Here is a 20,182-nt window from a genome sequence, read left to right as displayed (position 1 = left end):
TTATCCTTCATAAGTGCTGTAAAGTATTTGAGTAAAAGTATTCAAATACTTTTTTTAAGTAGTGAATAATTTTTTAAATACTTTCAGCATGAAGTATTTTCATTGGTACCTATTTTAAATACTTTTCTTATATTTAATACTTTGATTTTTTTCTAATAGTTTATTTTCATTTGAATATTTGTTTGGAAAAATATTATTGCCAATTACAATAACTGAATAATAGTTTTATTTAGTATTTTTTTTATAGATACCTACTTGTAATTCAGGAGATAATCCAGATGTTCTTTTATGCTGTAATGATGTCCTCAATGCATCAATTATATTTATAACCAATTGTTGGCTCAAACGAAATGCACCCATGAATTCATCATTTGGTAATTCAAAAGGGTTTTGACCATCCCTAAGTATTCTTCTTTCTAAACGTCTTCCAATTATAAGAACTCTTTCTTCCAAAAAAATCTGTTCCCAAGCCAAATAAGCAAGAGCCATACTTAAATTAAATTTGATTAAAATAATAAAAGAAAAAACAATGCATTTAAGAAAATAACTATTAGGTAGTTGTTATTTGATCATAGTTCAAGTACTCAAAAGCCAACATTTTTCCATGACAATTGACAACATTTATTTTGTCATGTATATTTTCATAATTATCGTTTTGAAGAATGAGGAACATAGGCTTATAATAAACTTATATTATAAGTCTACGATGAAGAAACACATACAAATATGTTTCGTTAAACGTTAACGAGGGGTTTCAAAGTGGCACTATCGTTAAGGTCTGTTATCGATTTTATTAACGACAAATATCGATAACTTATCGAAAACCTAATTACAGAATCTCTTTTTTTTTAATTGTCGATAACACAGCTTCCGATAGCTTAACGAACTGAAAGTTGTCGTTAAGCTAACTTATCGACTTACAGAATTCATCTACAGAGGCCTTTAAAAAACCGTTTATAAAACCCAAACCGAAACCATAGAATTGAAAAACCGTTCTTGAAAAACCGATTAAAATTTAAAATCAATATCGGTTTCTTCAAATTTTATAAAGTTAATTATATTATTTATAATTCTAGTTAAAACGAGTATTTTCATTCGAAGAAAATAATATAATGTTGGAATTTATTAATAAAAATCCCGATGCTCTTAGATAATCACTAATCAGTATTACGAAATATTAATATCTATTGGTATAAACGAATATTGTTCTATTTATATTTTATATTATTCCTATTATACTTATTGTATTGGTTGTAAATTAAAATATAATATAAATAACGGGAGTGTTTCAGTTCTCCCAAAATATTATTGTCCTAATAAGCAGTTCTCCCAATATTTGGAGAATTGGTTATTAGAACAATTATAATTAGATATTCATCGTATGGGGACAATTATCATTTGGAATACGAAACGTATTAGGAAAAAAAAATATATATAAAAAGGAATGTATTACCACAGTATTACTGGTGCAGTGGTGTCAACAAATTATTGTCCCAGTAAACAATTGTCCAAATCTTTACTTATATACTTATCTATTATATTTTCTAATCTATTCTTTACTCAGCAAAGAAAAAAGATTAAATATGGCTTATTGACTTATTATTAGCATGGCGGCATGCCGCATGGCTAAATACTAAATAGCTAAAGTATTCATTTAGCCGTGATTGACGATTGTTGCCGACTACAGTAGATAAGTAACTATTTTTTTTAAATATTTATATATATTTAATTACTCATATTTAACATAAAAATAAAAACAAAATCTTTCAAACAACTATTACAATTAAAAAAAATAAAACAACAAAAACTCAAATAGGTATATAAAAAATATTTTAAAAACAAAAACTGTTGAAAACTATACTTAAAACTAAAATTATATTTACATATTTTCCCATGCATTAATATTTCCTCTGCATAAAGGACAGACTTCAAATGCATCTTGTTGAAGGCGCTGTACGCAAACGACGCAAAATGTATGCCTACAAGGTATTATTATAACTGACACCTCCTCATCCATGCATATTATGCAAATTTCAGCAATATCTATATTAATATAACATACATCAATAACTTAGAAATATTAATCAATCTATTTTATTTATTTTCTTACTTTCTTGAATTGGTTCCTGGACCGGTGCTAATTGTGGCTGTATATCTAAAATCAAAGTAAATATCAATAAATAGAATCTTGTTAGCTAAATTTTGATTCTTTTTGAAGTACCTTCGTCGTCCTCTGATAGTTCGGCATAAAATTCTGCCCATGCCTCAGCAACAAGTCCTCTGGGGACTTGTCACCTGCATCTATTGGCTCTTTGCCCTCTTCTAGGATGTATCCCACGCCTTCCACGCATTCTTTGAGGACCTTGTTCATCTTAAGGATAAGTATTGATTAAAACTTAGTGACCTTTAATGATTATATACCTAATTAATATATTACTTTCAGGAATACGAGCTCTACCTTGTCCCCGTCTTCTTCGTCCACGTTCATCTGGAATCATTTGATGATCCATTAATTGAAGTGGAGGTGGCAAAGCTTGTAGATTTAGATCCAAGTCCTGGAGATTATCTGAAATCCATCAATGTTAGATTTAAACTGTAGAACAATTTCAAATGAAGTATGGCCAATGTAAATGGAATATACTAGTATAAATGAAGTAATGTTGTATTGCAATGAATAATCATACTTTTTGAATTAAAATCTGTAGAATATGAATGTTTTTATAGTTATTTTTGATGTGAATTATGTGTTTAAGATAGAATAATAATAAAACTCAGAGCCTAAAATACTGTGTTCCCTCAAAATCAAAGTGTGTACCTTAAATGACAAATGTGTGTCCCAAGTCTTATAACATGTTTTTTGTTTTGATTGCAGAAATAAGTAGGCAATAACAAACATTTATGAATTTCAATACAATTTAAAATATTTTGAACTTATACTTGTATTTATTTTAAGTATTTTTAGTGCCATTATAATATAAATAATATTAATGTATAAGGTAAGAGGCACATAAAAGAGGGGAGATTTTGAGAGTTACAACCTTGATAGATTTTTTTTGGTATAAAAATCTGTCAATACCCAAAATAACAGTTAAATTAGTAAGCTTGTCCCATGAAATCAGATGTATTTTAGGCCCTGAATTAAAACTCACTTTCCACAAATACTGGCTCTCCAATTTCTGCCATCAATATTTGTTCTGGTGTATGTGCTGTATATCTTTGGAACTCCTCTAAGGTATACTGACTGTTTTCAGCCCGTAGCCACGCATCATTTAATGTCACTATATTTTGTGGATACATATGAGAAGTTACACGTCTCACCTTAAAATAATTAAGACACAATTCATTGTACATTTATATAATGTATTATTTTTTTTTGTTAATGTTTCTCTAGACATTTGCAATATTTGTATACCTACTTAACATACAGTGTGTAATAGTTAGATATGACAGAATGTACCTAATATCTTTTATATGTTTTTATATGTTTCATTTGTCATATCTTTCTGTTACATAGTATATGTATAAATATATAATTATAATTCAAATACAATTAGAATCGTACCTACTATTAAAATATTAACATTAAATTATTTAAAATTTATATTAAATGATATTTAGATAACAACTAAAAACACTTGACAACTTACTTGCAACAATTAAATGTTATAACTGTAATAAATAATCTTGACTTCAAAATCACCACCTACCCTAGTTTTTAAACCTAATATTTCTAATTTATGAAAATTATTACTGTTGGTAATTATTGTTTATTGTGTATTTATAAGCAAAGTTATATTTTTATAAGCCTAATTTATACATTCATAAATGAATATAATATCAAATTTTATTTTATCAAATTACACATATTATAGCAAACTATATAAAAAATTAATTTACCGGTAGTCCATCAATCGCCCTTGAAAAATCCATTCTGGATTGTTGTTCTATACTTCTCAAATGGTCTAAAAATAAAAAATAAAATATTTTTTAACTATAAACATGCTTTAATTATTTGTTTGTATCAATTATTAAACTTAATTTTATTACTTACCATAGAATACATATAAAGATGGATGTTGTCCCATTCGGCGTAAAAGAGAAGCGTGATACGATTCAATAAAATTATTGGTTCTATGCCGCAGTCTGTATACTGTAAACCTTTGAGGGCCCACAATGTCCATCCAATAATGTTGAAAGTATACAATTAGTACATTCAACTCATTATTTAAGTTGTACTGATTTACTGAAAAGAAAACAGCTTTTTTAGGTACAGATAATAATTAAAATATTATTTTTATATTACTTATTCTATATTATCAATTACTCCCCCAAATGTTGAATGTTTAAGAAACCTTGGCTAATGGAAAACTGGTTTCCATGGTATTCTACCATATCCGATGGTAAATGTGGTAAAGCCATCAACTGTATTATATTTGCATATAGCTTATTATAGAGTATAAGTTTATAAGTAGATAAACGGTTTGTTATATTACCATTCTCACAATTCTTCGAGCATCAGCATTGGTGTTACATAGTCTAACCAAATGGTTAGATCGAATGAATCGAATTATACTCTAAATATATTCATTAAATTGATTAACTTTAGGTAATACAATATTTAAATTTAAATTGTATTAACTTACCCTGATGTAATGAAACCAACAGCCCGTATTTACACTTTCAGGCATCACCATCATGACTGCATTTCTCAAACCTTGTTCAAAGTCCGTAATGACATGCACATTTTGGTACTCTAAACTAAGTTGTAAGTCATTACGCATGAATTGCAGAAATCTGCAGTATGATTCAGTTGTGGAATCTACCAGTAGCCCATGGACTATCGGGATCGCCTAAAATACCAAAAGCTAAACTCATCGAAACAGTTCTACTAAATAATAAAAGTGTAAGTTAAAATATTAAAATCTTACAATATTATTTAACACAACTTGTATCGTAATAAGTTGTGCTATGTCTGCAGGATGATTGGGACGCACTTGATATGTACCGTCTATGCAGATGGTACGGACTGTTGCAAAATGAAAATTGTTTGACCGTAGAAATGTGGAATTGGCAAAAACAAGCCCAGCAAATCTAGGAACACCTCCATTCAAAATATCAAGTCGTCCCTGGAAAAAACAATTGTTGGTACCGTTACACCATAACAATCGTTGTTGCCACTCCGGGTGATTTAGAATATCTGCCCACTCTTGAAGAGATTCTGGAATTGGGGGGCTCAATCTCCTTCTTGCGCGAGCTATAGTCCGGATAGCAGCTGGTCTACCAACAACAACTGCTGCTCTTACATTTCTGAATTAAATAAAAAAAAATTATTTTTACCTATTTATACTTTTTCATCAATATAAATAGTTGCCTTGATTTAATAAAAAAAATAGTAATACTCGTATGCTTACTGTGGTGCTAATTCATTGTAAATTTGAGCCGGAGTAGCATTTTCTCGACCACCGCGTTCTCTCAATGTGTTGAGAAATAATCGTACATCCAAAGAACGTGGATGGTGCGTATGTTGTTGATTACCAAGAATTACTGTTGCTCCTGGTTCTAACCCTATACGTGCTGTAACTCTGCAACCAGCGTATCTTCTGGCACATCTTAGATATCTAAATAAATTAAGAAACTTATTGTATGTTACCCAGTCTTGGGTAAAATACTTTTTAAAAGTATTTGGAATAAATTCTCGGATATTCAAGACAAATAGTATTCCGAATATGTATTCGAATACATCCAAAAAATAGTATTCTGAATAAAGTATTTAGAATATTATAAAAATATTCCAAATACTTTTAAAATATTTTTTGTTATAGATATTAATAAAATAATAATTGCTTTTGGGAAATTATAGCCAATGTTTAAATATATTATAATATATTGTTTGCAAATTAAAATTATAATATATACCTAACTATAACTGTTTATGATTTAAATATTATATTATAATAAATTTTTATAATATTTATAATGATTGTCTGCAATTATTATCTTCTATGAATAATATTAATAATATTATTAAAGTATAAAATCTTTTACCAGGACAGGCACAGTTGAATACAATACATACTAAATAAGGAATGTAAAAAGCAGGGACGTAGTGGAGGGTATGCGTGAGTATGCGGCGCATACCCACTTTTCAAATTTTTAAAAGAGAGCATACTAAAGAAAAAAACTTGAGACCGGAAGTATGCGCTGAAAAACATGCGTATACCCACTTAACAAAAATTATTTTAAACTAGCTGACAGAAGTATTATTATATTATGTATTAGATAAATAAATATACTTTATAATAATATTAGGTAATTACATTGTTAAAGTTATTATAATTTAAAATCAACTTAATAAAATAATAACTAATTATATAATTGAAAGGAGGTGGAGGTGGAGGGGTTGATGCAGGCCGTAGCCAGACCAAATTTTCTGGTGGGGAAAAGCAAGCTTTAGGGGGGGGGGGGGCGTTATATATAAAACAATGTCTGTCTAACATTTTTAAGGTGGCAACGCCCTTTCCCGCCGTGGCTACGGGCCTGGTTGATGACAAAAGCTGCCACATATGTAGCATACTCACAAATAACTTTAGGACTACATGCCTGGTAAAAAGTATTTATTTAAACAAAATAACCAGGAAATATTAATTTTTTTTTTCGATAGAATATCATCATATTTTTGTTTGAATGATGTGATAGATGGCAATAAGTAACCAAAATACATATGTTTTTACCCTTGTATACATCTAGACAGGGTACCCGGAAAAAAATCCCCAGAAAAAAACCTCCGGGAAAAAAATCCACAGGAAAAAAAATCCCCAAAGTTTGCTTTGTCGAGTTTGCAAAGTTTAGCACACATGCAGAGGCTCCATTACTAGTAAATACTCGTCCAAAAATTATATATCGGCTTTAGAAAAACGGTTAACTTTAACAGCATCACATATCTCGTAAAATTTAGAAGGGTTCATTTTAAAATGAATAATAAGAAATTTCATAGCATCAAACCAGAGATTCTAACGGGTATCATTGGGAGTTTTTAAGTATAGGTACATCCGAATTGGTTTTAAGTATGTGGGCCATTTGACTAGAACGGTTCTGTCTGTTCCAAATAGCTTGACATTTTGCAAATTTAGATGATAAAATACTAAAATCCTAATATTGTTATACTATTAAACAGTGCTCGACTTGGGGGGGGACGCAGGGGAACGGAGTACCCTAACTAATTATTCAGAAATTTCAGCGTACCCCTACTTTTATTTTTAAGGGTAACGCATGGGACGCTAAATCATGCCATCATTGCCATCATTCTGAATTTTTAATTTTTATTAAAATGTACGTGTTAAGTGATAACATATATAAATAAATAGTTTTTTTTTTTGTTTTGTTTCAATTGGTCTTGAGTTTGTTATATTTGATTTTATAAGTTAAAAATATAATATACAATATAATATTTACATAATTTTTTTTTTTTAATTTAATTATTCATAAATATTTCCTATATGATTCAAAGAGGTGTATAAGGGGGTGTGGGGGCATAGCCCCCACGGCTTTGTAATGTTTGACAAGTGGTGGGGACGCCCTTTTTTTTAAAGTTAACAGAGTCTCCCTACCTACTTTAATTTTGTCAAGATGAGCACTGCTATTAAAGTATTCCGAATATAGTATTTGGAATACTTTCGAAGGTATTCTGAATACTGCATAAAATACTTTTAGGAAAAGTATTTTCAAAAGTATTCTGAATACCTAAATAGTATTCCGAATATTGTATTTGGAATACTTTATTCCGAATACTACCCAAGACTGATGTTACCTATAACTATATAATTGATGCTGAATAGTTAGTTTACCTAGTACCGCGTACTACCCAATTTGTATGGTACTCGTAACTCTATAAATAATTGAATTAAGGTTTTCACCTTGTATAGTGGTACTTGTACCACCACCATTCGGTGGGTAACCATTATTCAATTCGTATGTTAAACAAACATATCATATTTTATATTTGTCATAAAATCTAACTATAATAATAATATATTTATGCAATTTCTACAATAAATTGATAATTTATAAATTAAAAGTAGGTACCTGTTTAATAATTGTATTATTTATAAACATTTTACTGCCCCCCCCCCCCCCAATTTAAACTTAATTCAGCCTATGAGTATACTTGTTACTTTTGTAGTTAATTAAGTATTCTAATTATTATAGCATATCTATGAGTAGAGCACAGATTTTATGCACTAAACTGAATCTGGGGCTGGGGGGCCTTGAAATATTTAGATATATTATAACCGACCATATGATAAATCATTGTCGATAAATTCTAATGTTAGATTACTGTTATTAAATAATAATAAAATTGTTAGGGGGGCATTGACAGTTTTACATTAAATTTATGGGATCCTATAACAAAAAAAATTGAAAAACACTGCACTAATGAGTATCAAAATATGTCATTTAATATGTATAGGTTTAGTCAAAATCGTGGAAACATGCAATAAATATACAAGAAAAAATTCCTTTAAATAAATTATGATAAGAAAATGCAAAATTTTTACCTTACTTAGATATAAATTGAACAATTAAGATAATAATTATTAGGTAGTAATATTATATTGATTATAATAAGGTATATACTAAAAGAAAAAACAAATTTAGTTTGTCTCATATTTATTTCAATTACTATTTAGTGCCCACATAATTTATTTACTATTTTTCTATTTGATAAAATATTATTTTATATCTTTTTTATAAAAAAAAATTCGCTTAGGTATGCAATGAATTTCAATTTGTCATAAATGTGCAAAAATCATTAAATATGCAGAAATAAGCATAATGTATACCATTATTTTCAAAATGCTATGATTTGTGAACATTTCTGAGAAAAATCCAAAAATGTGAATAGGAGAAAAATATGCATTTGAGCAATTTCATAAAAATCCACTCTCTAATAATTAATTAATTTATGTATTCATATAATATTATATGGAATGTAAGTTGAGAGAATACGGAGCTTTTTAGAGCTCCGTAAACCACCCACGACAAAAGGGGAACACTTTTGTCGCGACCTGTGAGCCGCACCGCGTGATGACCCGAGGGCCAAGTCGGTGGAGCTCACAGGTTTTGCACACGCAACGGCAAATGAATGCCGAGGATTTAATTAAAGGGGAAAATAATGTTAAAAAATAATAAGAGTTGTGTTCGGGTAATCACGTGGGTATATTAAATTGGTATTATCAGGATCATATTTAATATTACAATTTATAAATAATAATAAGAGGAAAGATATAATAGCTATAATATGATGTGTTTTTTTTTTATGAATATAATAAATTGGGCGCATGGCAAATGCGAAATAGAACATAATTTTGGCACATGGCAAATACAGAATAATGATTGCATGAGTCGAAAATGGTGACGGCAGTTTGAGTGTTTTTTCTGAAGTCGGTTGTCGCGTGACTTGTTCGTCGTCGTTGCAAATAAATGGGTGTCGAGTTATTGTTGTCGAAAAGCAGGTGGACAGCAATTATTGAACGAAATACCGGCCAGGCCAAGTGTAGGTAAAAAAAAAAAAAAAATGATTTTGGTTGAGCGGTGACCCGGCGACGGTGCTGTCCAGTTGCCGGCGGCGGAGCTTTTCGTGTTGAGTGGGGCAGGTCAGTGTAGTCGTTTCGTGGGATGACACAATAATTTCGGGGTGTTCAGAACTGTTCTGCCGGTGCGGTGCCGCCGGACGCGACAAAAGCGCCGACAGCAACGGCGGCCGTGTGTGGCGACTTGTGGACACCGTACACTGCGGGTTTGTGGGGGCCGGGGAACAATTGTTACCTAATACTGCGGTCATTTCTGCATTAGCGCGCGATAATCATACAATATATAAATAAGATACGCTCATTAGTGGCAATATGGGTACAGGTATGTTTGTGATTATAATAATATTAGTGCAAAAAATGCTGTGACGTTACAAAGTATAATTCTAGTTTAGCACTCCTTCAAAATTTCGGATTTTTTTCTTCGGAAACTTGTATTTCAACGTTTTCATAAAAATTGTAACCATAACTTTTTTCTTTTTAGGAATCAAACATGTATAAATTATGAATCACTGTTTACAGCAGTAAGTTTTCTTATTACTTTTATTAAGTTATAACTCGAAAAATTGAAAACAGTGAATTTAAATTTGAGTGAGTAGCCGCACACGATTATGTGCTTATAAAATAGGTAATAATAAGGTTTTTATCCTTTGAACTACCCGAGGTGGTTTTCTAATATTATACTATTATAGTTTATGTTTTAATAATTATGTATATTATAAAGAGGTTTAGAACCATTACCATAATATGTTTTTCTGCATTACTCAAAAACTGATGATTTACGGATAAAACTTGTAACACTTAAATTTTTAAAACGTTAAAAAAATCCGTAATTATACTTAAGTAATTCTTACCTGCCATGCCAAGAAAATTCAAATTCTTAGAAAAACTGAATAAAACAATCGATCTTCATAGACAATATTCAAATCGAAATTCGAAGTTGACGTTATATAACACTACAAGAGTACTTAATGAAAATGAAATCAAAAGTGGTAAGATCTCTAACGTTGGGTTGTATATAAAGACAATTTTAAATTACCCCTCTACTATATAGACCTAAAATTTTGGGTATCTACCCTGCTTTAATGCCGTATTGTGTTGGTGTTTACCCATTAGCCATATAACAAAAGAGTCTACGTAATAAGTAGGTATCAGGTATGTGTAATATAGTCTATATTGAGTCTGCGGGAATTGCACCAGTGACAAATAATAGTACAATAAAGTACAAGTATAATGCCGATCCGATGGAGTATTTTCTGAGTAAATCTTAAAGAATTTAAAGAATAATATAAGGTTAACATTAGATACGATAATATAGATACGATTGTCCCGTCTGTCAAATGTAGCCGATAACCAATAATTAATTACCATAATATACATTTCAAATATGCGTACCTATACAGTATACTTGAAATAGGTAAAAAACGATTGCGTACGTTCGTTATCGGCGATACCTTTTTAAGCAACACGATTCCGTACAATTTTACCTGATTTTTAACTACACACGATGGCGAACGAAGTTTTAAGTGTTGTTGCCAATTTTCATACCAGTATACAGGGCCCCCACAAGGGGGGGTCTGATGGACCTTGAATACAGGGGCCTGGCTACTTTAAGGGCCCGTGGGCCCGTTAAAATTTATTTGTGATTTTTGAAATTTTAGTAGAAATACTTATTTTATATTAATTAATATTGTAAAATAACATTTTATGAAATATATTTATTATATAGTCATTCATAAATGATTAATATTAAATATAAATTAAAATATAGGTAGGTACTTGTTTTTTCTTTTTTAATTTAGATAATATTGTAATAAAAAAAATAGAAAAGACATTATTAACGTTGAAATGTTTATGAATGAAATAAAAATGATTTTTGTAATTTGAAGTGCTTTTTTTTTGATGAAATTAGAAAAATTTGACAACGTTGCATACAATTTCATACGCAATCGTGTTTATTTATTTTTTTTCTGAAAGGTACTTTTAATCCAACTACAAACATTCGCAAATTCCCAGTAGTACTCTGAAAGGGTCGCTGTAAATTGCGTCCCGTTTCAAATTTTTATGTAAATTGCGGACCGGGTATATTTTAGACATACGTAAATTGCGGCCCCGGTATATTATATACATACGTAAATTGCGGCCCCGGTATATTTTAATATATTTGCCTACTTAAACATTCGTCATTGTTATGTAAATTACATTAAGGGTTACGAAATCAATATTTTCCTTCCCATTTTTCAGACTTAGGACTGGCAATATAATTGTATTCATATTGGTATGGTTAAAAATATTGGTTTTGCTGTTTTGTTTATAATTAAAAAATATATTAGGTAGTAAAAATGTGTATAGTGAAAAAAATAGTATTATAAAAATTCGAATTAATATACTGGTAAAAACTTATAAGATTTATAAATTTATAATTTGTTCCGAAAGTTGTAGATGGTTATGATCTTTAAAGCTATCTATACATATACTATTATTATTAAATTTAAAAAAACACTTACAAGTTTTGACTGTACAACACCAACGTTGAATATCATTGTTCAGAAGTTTTTGAAAACGAAATTTGAAACCATCAACTATTTTCAACGTTTTATTTTTTTCACTTTTCATAACTTCCATTGTTATTAAATTTAAAAAAAAATACAAATACTGTAAATACTGTAGACCAATGTAAAAACTCGTGCAAAATATTTCGATCAAATGCACACGGCACACTGGCGGCTAGTAATATATTATATAAGTGTGCATCAAGTGATATCCTTATCGATCAATATTAAAGATAACCAACCGGAAATCGGAATATCCCGGGCCGCAATTTACGTACATTTCAAATATCCCCGGTCGCAATTTACGTATGTATAAAATATACTCGGGCCGCAATTTACACAGTATATAACTATGACCTTTTTTGCGGGACGCAATTTACCAACTCCGCTCTGAAATGGCTGTATGTAAACTGCGGCAAAATTAACCTTTTTCTAAAAGTCGGTATGTAAACTGCGGCAAAAAAAAATTAAGATTATACAATCTGCGGCAAAACCGATAAGATACATTATACAAACTGTGGTAATTAATTTTATATACCTTCTATATATAGTATATACTATATTATATACATATCGTGTATAATATATGTTATGACATCTATTTATCTAGAGACAATTAGAGTATTAGGCGTAAAAATAAAGAAAAAACAATTTTCAAAATTGAAAAATATTATTATTATTATTAAAAATTATTTTAAGAGATCTTAATGATCGTATAATCAAAAAAAAAAACTAAATTTAAAAAATAAAATGATAATACAATAGGTACCTAATTAACATTTTGTCGTTTATTCTTAAAATATACATTTTTCAAAAATTCATATCTTGAAATTCGTTTTGAAATTGTTCGCTGTTCGTTAATAAATTTGTATTTTTGCGTTGTCGCTTTATTTCTTTTTTGTATTACCCCTTCTCCTACACTTCTAATTTTTATATGTGTGTCAACTTGAATATCCTGTAGAGCATCTATAAATTTATATAGTGATGGATGATAATGATAAAAATACGCATAAAATTTTGAATGGAAAGATTCACATACATTATTTGTTATAACTTCTTCTTTTGATGCCCACAAAGAAGGAGGGAATAAGTCTTGCATATAAGTTTCTGTTAAATAATCGCAAAATTGTACTGTTTTATTATTAGTTGGCATATCTGCAATTAAATCAAAAACAAACGAATCTTCGACTTCGTCAGGGTCAAGGAACGGGAGACCAAAAATATAATTTCATCTGTGTGATGAAGGAAAATTTTTAAGACACACTCCTTCAATGTAAAGTTTAGATAGACCCAAATTTTGTAATTTTGTAAACCACACTTTACCTTACCAATTTGTACACAAGACAAATTAAACGATATACGTATATGGTAGGTATATACATAGAAGGTATACAAAATAAATTGCCGCAGTTTGTATAATGTATCTTATCGGTTTTGCTGCAGATTGTATAATCTTAATTTTTTTTTGCCGCAGTTTACATATTGACTTTTAAAAAAAGGTTAATTTGGCCGCAGTTTACCATCTCCCCTCTAAAATTTAATACAAGGATCCCCATAAGTTCATATAATAGCAGCTGGAAAATATTAAAAATACATAGGCGCGATTTTTTTTGTATATAATTGTTTCAAGTTCAAATGTTGTTAAAATATATTAAATAAAAAAATTATAAATTATTTAGTTACAATATCCTAGACTGTCAATCCGTGTCCGCTCAGAATTGTTTTTCGCAAACAATGATATAATATCATTAAATTCAAATTTAATATTATCCATTTTAGTAACCCACTTGTAAAATTGTTTAAAAATATATTAATTGATTATCACAAAAAAAAATTATTCATATCAAATTATTATTATTAAACACTGGTAACACTATAAACCTGTAAAAAAGCCTATAAGTAAAATCGTCTATAATATATATTCACATAAAATAAGCTTCGTTTTATAAAATATAATAAATATAATAATATTGAACTCATGACTGATCAAGGGAATACGCAAAAAATAAACATAATACTCTCAGATTCTTTGAGCACACTCCTAAGTCTAAAAAATACAACGAACACAACAGACATAGCAAAACTTATACAACAACAAATAACCCATTCAAAAACCAAAAGATCTAACATATCTGGATTCTCGGACATAGCAACATAGAAAGGAATGTAAAAGCAGATGAATACGCCAAGACCGCGGCAAAACCTTCTGACGCTCAAAAATTAAACATAACAACATACGCAGATCTAAAAAACCTAATCAAGAAACGCATTCAATTAAAATGGCAAACGCACTGGTTCAATCAGATGACCAAAATAAAAAACTCAGTCTTCAATTGGCCTAATTTCCTTCCGAATAGAAAAGACAATAGGTAGTTATAAACAGATTACGCATCGGCCACACCCGTCTAACGCTTGGATACCTCATGGGCAGAGGAGATCAATAAAAAAAATATATATATATATATATATATATATATAATAAAATACATCAAAGTATAAACTATAAAATATAATAAAAATGTTTAAAAAAAAAAAATAAATGATAATAATAATTTTATATTCGTATTTTGTGTGATACATCAATAAGAAATTTTCAATATCCCTTATTATACAATTTTTGTAATCTTTGCATAATTTTAAAGTCTAATTTGTATTTTTTTCATAAAAGTATGTTTTTTTTATATATATATGATATATCCACTTATAACATTCTGAGCCAATTTCGTATCATCTGATACAACTTCCAGGCGTATTTTTGTAATCAACGTCCATATCGTGGGCATGGCGTAGCAAATGTATGGCGAACTTACTGTGCCTACGCCAGAGTCGTAAATTTGTACTTCAAAATTGGTACTCATTTTTATTCTACATTCAAAACGACATTTATTCATCGTTCATTTTGAAATGTGTATAATTTTGTTCTTCTTGTTTATTGTTAAATTACGATTAAATTCGTATTGCACTACAAGAAACGGTGCGTGTGTGTGTGAATCTGAAAAAAACCCGAAAAATAAAATTAACGGAAAAAAGCACAAATATAAATGTGAACACATGTATACTCTATCTAATTAGTAATTACCAATTACCGTATACCTACTGTACCTATAGGCTATATTTTGTATAAAAAAGGTCAATATACGCAATTTTATATTTACGGATACTCATAATTAAGTAGAAACCTTATTTTTACTTATTTATTCAACGAAAAATTTCGAATATAAATAATTTTATGTTTGAATCTGACTTATGCTCAACTATTAATCATTAAAATTACTATTGGGCAACATTGCAAAAATTATAATGATTATTTCAAAAATTATACATATTATAATAATATGTATAACCCATATATATATATTTAAATATGAAATGTACTTATGGGATATGATTCGTTACTAAGCGCCGATAAGCAAAGTTATCTGTAAGTTAACAGTGTATTGTAGTGTTCTTATTTAAATTTAATTACAAAATGGGTAAATAATGGCGTTTTGGGCGAAAAACTAGATGCAAGCATAGCTAAGAGCACACAGGACAAAAAAATATCGATAAAAAATTTAAAATTTACAATTTATAAAGAAATAAAGTAATAGTTCTAGAACGTAGAAGTATATATGCTAGATGCCTATATATTATCGACGGTTATAACTTATAATAAATAAAAACAATATAACATATTATTAAAAGATGTAACTTTTAAAGTATTTTTTTATAAATTACTTTCTCATAAGTTACGTACCACAATTAAAAAAATCAAAATATTGTGAAATATAATTTTTTTTTATAAGCGTTTAAAGTTCAAATTGTTACGAAATATATTAAAATCACGAAAATGTGCAAGTTATTTTGTAGTTTAACATTTATAAAAAATTGTATACCTATAAGGTAAAAAAATGCAATAAAAGGTTCTCGTGGAGAACTTATCGAGAACTTCTCGATAATTTTAATTTACCTTTTTAGCAATACGATTGAGCATAGAATATTAATTAATGCGACACTGCCACATTCACGTGACCGAAATTTTGTAATTTACGTAATATTATTACACCAATTAGGTACATAAATTTAATTTATTATTGTTATGAATTTTAACTTCACGTTAAGCAGTAACTAATAGAAACTATAAGAATATTCTTATATTCTTTATAGATTATTATTATTATCAAACAGATATATAGACTAAATTCATGAAATATGACTATATTATTGACTATTGAATCATATTATTTTTATTAAATCGTACAATATTTTGAATTATTATTATTAACAAACAGATTTATGAAATTTTACTATATTATTATTATTGACTATATTGTTGTGTACGTCTACACGACAATTTAAATAAAGTACGCTTGGCGAAATAACTGACTATATCTTTTATTTTAAACAATGTAAAACAATATAATGTACACGAGTTTGAGAGGTTCGAACAGATATTCTGCTAGAATACGACTAAGGGCCAGTTGTACCAGTCTAGTTTAAACTAGAGATTACCTAAACTTGGTTTAAAAATTAAACTGAGTTTAAATTTTACCTGTCTATTGGATGTTTGATTTCTGATTGAATTAGATCATGTACATATAATATTGCTTGTTTTGATAGCCGAAACCTTTCAACAAACTCAAAATCACGAAAACATAGAAAATAATCTGGACGCTGCCTGAATATTCTTGGTATTCGTTCATTCGCAATCAAATTTATAAGTTCAACAAAATCCTCATCCTCCGATATTTCGTTATTCATTTTTATATACGAGTAAATATAAATTAAAAAATAAATATAAATGATTCTTTGCACAAAATATTATTTTAACACAAATTATGAGTATCATAATTCATAACTATCAAAATGTATGTATGATGGATCTATGGCAAAAATATTGCTAAACCTAGTTTAAACCATCGAGATCGGCGGTTTATCTCAACTTGCTTTTAAACTTGGTTTAAGCGTTAAACTAATCTTGTACAACATGTGATTTGGTCTTAAACCGAGTTTAAGAAAAATCTTATTTAAACTTAGTTTAAACTAGACTGGTACAACTGGCCCTAACTCCCCTTGAGAGTTGAGGACGAGCGCGGACGACCGGCCGGCCCGCTGTGGCTATCCAAAACAGTCCACGCAGCGGAATATCATATATGAATGACATATATGTCGCCGTGCCCGTTCCCATAGGTATTTGGATACAATTCAGTCCTGGGTAAGTATTCTAAATACTATATTCGGAATACTTTAATAGTATTTTGTATAATACAAATTCCTTTAAACAATTTAATACGAAAAATAGATGTTTAAAACAATGTTACGTATACATAACGTATTTGAAATCGATTAGTGATTACTAGGGCTCGGAAGTTGTTGCATTTGCATGTTTTTTTAACCATTAGATTTATTGCTAAATGAGCTAAAAATTCATTCCAAGACACTATGAAAAGCATATCAAAAGTTTATAGCGCATATTTTTTACATATTTAGTGTTTTTTTAGATTTTAGAGCATTTATTATTTTATTAATATCTAATACAAAAAATATTTAAAAAGTATTTGGAATAGTTTTATAGTATTCTAAATACTTTATTCATAATACTATTTTTATAATGTATTCGAATAAATATTCGGAATACTATTTTTCAAGAGTATTCGAGGAATACTTTTTAAAAGTATTTTAACCAAGACTGGGATACATATATATAATAATAATATAGATAGACACATATACAATATAGTTATAATAAGAAATGCTTATATTACGATTTACTACTAAATGAAATGGGTTCATAACACTATGAAATCATGTTATTTTTTTGGCGTTATGTTTTGAATTATTATGAATTATGAGTATTTAAAAAAATATTTTTGTAAAATATAGTTCAAAATTATTGAAAATAGCAACGTTGCAGCGTTTGTAAGTTTTATTTTGTATTTCGATTTCCTTTGATATGCCGACAAATTTGCTGAATCGTGTCGCAAAAAAAGTGTTAAATGCTCAATCGTATCGTAGCCAAAAAACCTCGAGCGTCATTATACGAAATATAGGTTAGAGGGTCTAAAGTTTAATTTTTTACGAAATCGTGTAAAATAAAAATTTAGCTTAAAACAATTTTGGATATCTGTTTCTATTCTAAAAGTAACTTGAAACTTTCGACAATTTGAAGTTCAAATGTTGACAAAATTCGTCAAAATTCCGAATATTGACTAATATTTTTTCTGGAATACATAAAAATGTTGTATAAATAGCTAAAAATAAAAATGTAGTACATATAACTTTTTTCATAAGTTGTGGTTAAAATAATAAATAATGTGCTTAAGATATGAGCGAGGGTTCCGTATCAGGTATTGTTTTATAGTAATACTTTTTTAAATAGTTGTATTTAAAATAAAGTTATGTAACAATGAGAAAGCCGAGATAGCGAGTACTATGGTAAAAGATAACGTTACAATATATAAGATATAACGGCACGGCCCTGAAAAATGTAATATTTTCAACATGTAAATACAGATACATAAAAAGTGATACCTAATGGGTACTACGCCTAGTATTAGACAGTACCATGATATAATAATATATATAGTTTATTATATCATGATATGATAAAAAAAGATAAGAAAACAATGGTGGGTTAGCGTTTCCATACATTTATCCCAACAATAACTTTTCCGAAATTACTTCATTGGGAGTATATTATAGTATCATAAGCATAACATGAGATGAGATTTAACATGATATATCACGAGATTTATTATACGGTAGTCTGTAATATAATGCAATATTATTGTAAATTACAATTAAATATTATTGTAATGTAATCGAATAATGATCTCTATAATACGAGTATTATGTTGTATGCAAAAGCAGGTAGGTACCTACTACCTACGTTATTGAGAACACGAAATTAGTTCTGTTGATCACAACTTGGAATATTGTATGTACATTCTACACAAAGCGTACAAATCGGATACCTATATTTTAATTTTTAGGGCTTTAGGCTCAGTCCTTAATAGTTAATAGATAGATAATAAAAATTGGGTCAACGGTTTTTAGATGTAGGAAAATATAATAAAAATTTAAAACACCGTTCCAAAAACCAAAACCAAACATTTTCAAAAACCGTTCTTGAAACCGATACATTTTTTAAAAAACCTTTTTTGAAACCGAAACCAAAACCAAAAAGTTTGAAAAACCGATCTTAAAACCTAAACCAAAACCAGAAAATTTAGAAAACCGTTCTCAAAAACCGAAACCGTTAAAATATGAAACGGTTTCGATCCCTGGTTATAATATAATCGGAATTGCTATATCTATATGTATTTAATTGAGTTATTTTTCTTGAAAAATTCTGGAACAAGAAATTAATATAAATATATTTGTGATTCTCTATTCTAGTAAATGGTTATTTAATATCAATAATTATTTTTATTTTTATTATATTTATTATTTAATTATTTATATTTTAGATTCTGAGCGGAGCGATAAATTTATTGATTTTACCATGATGTGTGTTTTTTTTTCTTGTGTCTGTCATCACGTTTTTGGGGCAGTAAAAGTGCTTCGATTTTTGACTTCAGTACCTCGTGAATCTAGTTGGTACTTTGGGGGGTCAAATGTGAAAAATTCTAAATACTTTTCTAAATAATCGAGAAAAACAAACTAAAAATTAAGGGAAAAACGGGAAATTTTACGCACACTCATTTTTCGACAAAATCGATTTTGGTTTTTGATGTAATTTTAAAACAAATGACCATGGATACATGAAATTTTCACCGAATGTTTATATAAGTTTTTTAGTACATTCTATCCACAATGGAATTTTCAAAAATTTTCGATTTAAGTTGAACTATTCATAGGCATTTGAAATTTTCGATCATTATTAGTTTTTTTTAAATTAATATTGATAAAAATTTATTTGTTGGGCAGAAAAGCTTAAAAATTTAATACAAGGCTCTTAACTTATTGTTACAATAGCAGTTGAAAAATAAATGGAATTCATAATCACAATTCTTTTTTATAAGCATTCAAAGTTTGAATTTTGACAAAATACGTAAAAATCAC

At 28.7% G+C, this 20,182-nt stretch overlaps 1 protein-coding gene and 2 pseudogenes across 2 annotated transcripts in view; 1 reads left to right on the top strand and 2 right to left on the bottom strand.

Annotated features, from left to right (window-relative positions):
• Positions 1-20,182, top strand: part of LOC149061989 (uncharacterized) — a 354,191-nt pseudogene that overhangs the window by 41,612 nt on the left and 292,397 nt on the right.
• LOC107165678 (uncharacterized) lies at positions 1,894-6,572 on the bottom strand (annotated as a pseudogene). The gene is made up of 12 exons (XR_016190571.1): positions 6,496-6,572; positions 5,412-5,618; positions 4,929-5,307; positions 4,644-4,850; positions 4,494-4,574; positions 4,052-4,422; positions 3,898-3,962; positions 3,150-3,318; positions 2,438-2,566; positions 2,222-2,371; positions 2,111-2,155; positions 1,894-2,043 (listed from the first exon to the last, which is right to left on the bottom strand). The product of XR_016190571.1 is annotated as an uncharacterized LOC107165678 (transcript).
• LOC149062003 (uncharacterized) overlaps positions 14,789-20,182 on the bottom strand; it is a 33,413-nt gene continuing 28,019 nt past the window's right edge. Inside the window, exon 6 of the mRNA XM_089218150.1 lies at positions 14,789-15,131. Coding sequence (XP_089074276.1) covers positions 15,102-15,131 — 30 coding nt within the window. The 3' untranslated portion in view covers positions 14,789-15,101. The remainder of the gene's footprint in view (positions 15,132-20,182) is intronic.

Source organism: Diuraphis noxia, unplaced genomic scaffold (assembly GCF_037042655.1).
Source record: "Diuraphis noxia isolate RWA-SAM2 unplaced genomic scaffold, SU_Dnox_SAM2 contig0001, whole genome shotgun sequence".
NCBI lineage: Eukaryota > Metazoa > Arthropoda > Insecta > Hemiptera > Aphididae > Diuraphis > Diuraphis noxia.
The sequence above is the reverse complement of the archived record's forward strand: the minus strand, read 5'-3'. Positions and strand labels throughout refer to the sequence as shown.